At 69.9% G+C, this 4,534-nt stretch overlaps 1 protein-coding gene across 1 annotated transcript; it reads left to right on the top strand.

Annotated features, from left to right (window-relative positions):
- Positions 1-1,633: 1,633 nt before the first annotated feature.
- EMIHUDRAFT_441890 (hypothetical protein) lies at positions 1,634-2,426 on the top strand (the record flags this gene model as incomplete). The annotated part of the gene is made up of 1 exon (XM_005784962.1): positions 1,634-2,426. A coding segment is annotated over exon 1 (786 nt), but the record flags the coding sequence as incomplete, so codon positions are not given.
- Positions 2,427-4,534: the final 2,108 nt, after the last annotated feature.

The raw sequence follows: 4,534 nt of genomic DNA, 5'->3' as shown, positions 1-4,534 counted from the left end.
CTCTGGCGCTCACCCTCGAGGAGCCGAACGAGCCGTCCGCCCGCAGCCCAGACTCGTCGGTCGAATCGTCGTCGGTCGAACGGCGATGCGGCGGCGCGGGAACGGAGCCCGTCGAGGCGCGCGAGGCGCGGCGCGAGGCGCGAGAGCAGCGCCTCTCCCTCGCGCGCTCCGCCGCCAGCGAGGCGCGCGCCGCCCTCGCCCGCAGCAGCGCGTGGCTCACTTCCTCCGCCTCCGCCTCCGCCTCCGCCTCCGCCTCCGCCTCCGCCTCCTCGGTGCATGTCCAGGGCTCCGGCTGCGTCGGCCTTCCCGCCTAGAGGCATGTCCTGGACACGTCGCGGACACGTCCCGGGCCTGTCGGCTGGCTCGGCCTCCCCGCCTCGCGCAGCCGCCCCGCCGCGAGGGCCAGCGGGCTCTTGCGGCTCTCCTCGGCGGCGATGGCGCGGCCGCGCCCGCTCCTCCCCTGCGTGCAAAAGAGGTGGGCGCCGCCGCACGCGCCGAGGAGGAGGAGGGCGGCGGATGCGACGCCGGCCGACGCCAGCGAGAGCAGCAGCGCGCCGAGCGAGGCGAGCGGCTCCTGGCAGAGATCATCCGAGATCAGCCGAGGTCGCCCGAGATGATCCGAGATCACGCTCGCTGATGGCCGATCGAGGCGAGCGGCTCCTGGCAGGCGCAGACGAGCCCCTTTGCGCTTCCGACCCGCTCCTCCAGCGCCTCGCCCCCTCCCTCCGCCTGCCACCACGCCCCCGCGTAGCACGCCTCAAACGGCGCAGCCTCGACCGAGGCGAGGCAGTTGTTGACGGCTCCTTCCGCCAGCAGCGCCGCCGCCCTCGCGGCCGAGCCGCCGATCCAGCCGCCGTCATTGACGGCGCAGCGCAGCCGAAAGGAGGCGTTGGCCGGCTGCAGCGCCGCCGCCTCCTCCTGAGATACCGCCTCAACCGCCCCACCGCACGCGTCCCACACCTTTGTGGCCGAGGAGCGGAGGAGGGCGGCGAGAGAGCCGCTGTCGAGCGAGCCAAACCGGTGCTCTGCGCCGTGAGCCACCGCAACCGACCAGCGGAAGCAGAGGACGGAGGCATATGCGAGGGCGACGCCGGAGATGAGCGAGAGAGACACGAAGGCGCCCAGACTGCATCTTCCGGGCCGCTGAGCCCAGCCTCGGAAGCCGAGCACGCTGGCGGTGTAAAACAGCGCTCCCGCGCCAAGGGTGGCGAGCGAGGCGAGGAGGACGCCTCGAAGCAGCAGCAGCATCGCAGCACCGGCGAGAAGAGAAGCGGCTCCGAGCAATTGCGAGGCCGTGGCGCCGGCGAGCAGCAGCGAGAGCGCGAGGCAGCGCGGAAGCGAGCGGCTGGCGTTGACGCCGCGTGGCGTGCTTGGCGGGCTGCCGAGCTCGCCGACGCGGACGCGGGAGGTCCGCATATGCACAGCGAACGCCAGCCGACTCACCGGGCCGAATCTCCTGGGTCGGCGGCTCGTCGTCCAGGCTCTAACTTGGCTGCCCAGCGACCTTTGCCCTCTGAATTCTTATCGATCAACACTTTCGATAGACCGAAAGTAAGATCGTTCGGTGCAGAAACCCCGGCCATGCCCATGTAACGCAATTGTGCTCGAGAAGTGTCTCCAAGTCTTCTGGACCCATCGATGGCCGTCGCCTCGACGCCGCTCGTCGCGGCACCATCGTGCCCGGCCTGGGCGAAGCATCGTCGCGGGCGCCAGCCGCAGTTCGACGGCAAGCCGTGCGAGCCTGCCGAGGAGGAGGACATGTGGCTGTGCCTGGCCGACGGCCGCGCGCGCAGCACCGCCGACCTGAAGCGCCTGGCGACAGCCGCTCGGGTGCGAGCGAAACGAGCAGGAGATGCAGCCGCCGCGAACACGCGCGATCGGCAGGCGCGCGACCAGCGCCGCCGGCAGCGTGAGCAGCACGACCGGCGCGCAGCGCCGGCGGTCGCCAAGACCGTGCGCCCACAACGCGGCCAGTGCGGCTGCCCGGCGCACGCGGTGTGCGGCATGTGCGTCGACCAGGGCAAGCTCGCCGCGGCCGAGCAGGCGGCCATCGACCTGGAGACGCGCTTCCACGCCTCGACGAACGTCGTCATGGACCTGGAGCGGCCCGAGGACGAGACGGCGGCGCTGCTGCAGCGCTGCGTGCACGTCTCCGACGAGACGAAGCGGCGGCTGCTGGGCGAGTGGAGCGACGAGCGCATGGCGCACGCGCTGCCGCTGCACGCATGCGCCTCGTGCGGCGTGCGGGACCCGTCGCTGACGTACACGCGGGTTGACGTGTCGGCGCTGCCGCGTACTGTGTCTGTGCGCGTAGCCGGCGGCGAAGACGAGACGCGGCACGTGTTTGAGCTCTCGCCCGAGCAGTGCGCTAAGTATCGAGGTCTTCAAAACAAAAAGGTGCGCCTTGCGTTTCCCAACGGCGCGAGGTGAAATTTAGAAAAGGAGTTGCGGTGTTGATCGCCGCGGGAGCCCTCTTATTTCAAGAAGTGCTCCAAGTTGCCCGTTCGCGCTGCGCTGGAGTCCGTGAGTGCGGGTAGCGTGCAGGCAATCACGGGCGCTATTTTGTCGTACTCCTCTTCGGCGAGCGCCCCAAATCTAGACCCTTTCGCCTTTAAGGAGGCTGCCCTCGCTCGTCTCAGGAATGTAGGTGTTAAAAGAAAGAAAACGGACAACCCAAGGGAGGGATGGGAGGACGGCACGCCGCCACCACACAGGGATTTTAACGTATGAAAGAAAGAAAGAAAGAAAACAGACAAAAAGGGAGGGATGGGAGGACGGCACGCCGCCACCACACAGGGATTTTAAGGAGAGGGGTGTGATTTTAACGTATGGTGTTGGCGCCGAATAGCGCCAAAATTCTTTTTTTGCGACACTTGGTGGCAGCCTGCTAATATAAAGCCCCTGCGGTGCACCAGCGACGCGTTCGAGGCGGGCAAGCTCTGGACCACATGGCGTCCGCCACGGAGCGGCCGATCGAGACCGGGGCGGGGGCGCTGAGCTCCGTCGAGATTGACGTGTTAAACCTCGAGCTGCGGTGTCCGATCTGCCTCGAGCTGATGAGCGAGCCGGTGGCGACCGCCTGCCTGCACCGCTTCTGCGCCGGCTGCATCGAGAAGTGCCTCCGCATCGGCAAGCAGGAGTGCCCTTCGTGCCGGCGGCCCGTCGCGACCCGCCGCTCGCTCCGCAAGGACACCAACTTCTCGAAGCTCATCTCGACATTCTACCCGGACCTGCAGGCCTTCATGGAGCAGGAACGGCTGCGCTCGCAGGCCCTGTCCGAGGAGCACCGCGGCCGGCACGCGCAGCAGATGCGCATGCTCTGGGGGGCGAGGCGGGCGGTCGCCGCCGACGCGAGCCACCGCAACCTGACGCCGCGCGCGCCGCTGGCGGCGGCGCCGGGCGACGGCGACGGCGAGTCGGACGGGGAGGGGGAGGAGGACAGCGATGGGGAGGGTGGCGAGGGCGGCGACGGGGAGGGAGAGGGCGAGGGCGAGGAGGACGAGGGCGAGGAGGACGAGGGCGAGGAGGACGAGGAGGGCGAGGGCGAGGTGGCGGCAGGGCGGGCAGAGGCGGCCGGAGGGGAGCCGGCTGGAGGGGCGTGCGGAGGCACACCCACGACATGTCCCCGACATGTCCGTAGGCGGCCGGAGGGGAGCCGGCTGGAGGGGCGGCCGGCCCCGCCAACGGAAAGGCGGCCCTCCCACGGGCGGCCGCGCTGCCGGGCCACAGCTTAGGCGGCGGCAGCAGAGGCGAGGCGGGGGAGGCTGCGGCTCGAAGGCCCGTCGGCGAGCCTCGCAACGAGTAGAGGGAGTACTTCCTCTAATCATGACCTGTGAGAGCCCGCAGGCCCGCCGGCGACCCTCCGCGCTCGCACGGCGACGCGGCAAGGGGCACGCACCAGGCGCCTCCGAGACACTTCCTAGACACTTCCTAGACACTTCCTAGACACTTCCTAGGCAAGGGGTGCGCACCAGGCGCCTCCTATAGACACTGTGTACTGCAGGCGGACAGGCCCTGCAGCACAGGCCCTGCAGCACAGGCCCTGCGGCACAGGCCCTGCAGCACAGGCCCTGCAGCACAGGCCCTGCAGCACAGGCCCTGCAGCACAGGCCCTGCAGCACAGGCCCTGCGGCACAGGCCCTGCAGCACAGGCCCTGCAGCACAGGCCCTGCGGCACAGGCCCTGCAGCACAGGCCCTGCGGCACAGGCCCTGCAGCACAGGCCTTCCAGCCGGAGAGCGGTTTGAGTCTAGGTCGCCTCCGAGCCCGCCCGCCCCGCGAGGCCGAGGAAGCGGAAGCTCAACCAGCCACCAAAGCCGGGGCCGCTCAAGCCGCGCACCGCAGAGGCTCCGCCGCTGCAACGTGCGAGCGCTGCCCCCGCTCGCGGCTGAGCCTCCCCCCTCCCCCGGCCCAAGGTTGGGCTCGTGCTGCGGCGGCACCCGCTAGAGGAGTCGCTCGACCCGCTCACAAAGGACTACGTCACCGTCGACAAGTCCGCTCTCGTCAAGCGAGCCTGCCTCCCTCCCCCCTCCCCC

This window comes from Emiliania huxleyi (assembly GCF_000372725.1).
Source record: "Emiliania huxleyi CCMP1516 chromosome Unknown EMIHUscaffold_166, whole genome shotgun sequence".
NCBI lineage: Eukaryota > Haptophyta > Isochrysidales > Noelaerhabdaceae > Emiliania > Emiliania huxleyi.
This window is presented reverse-complemented; position numbering and strand designations above follow the sequence as displayed.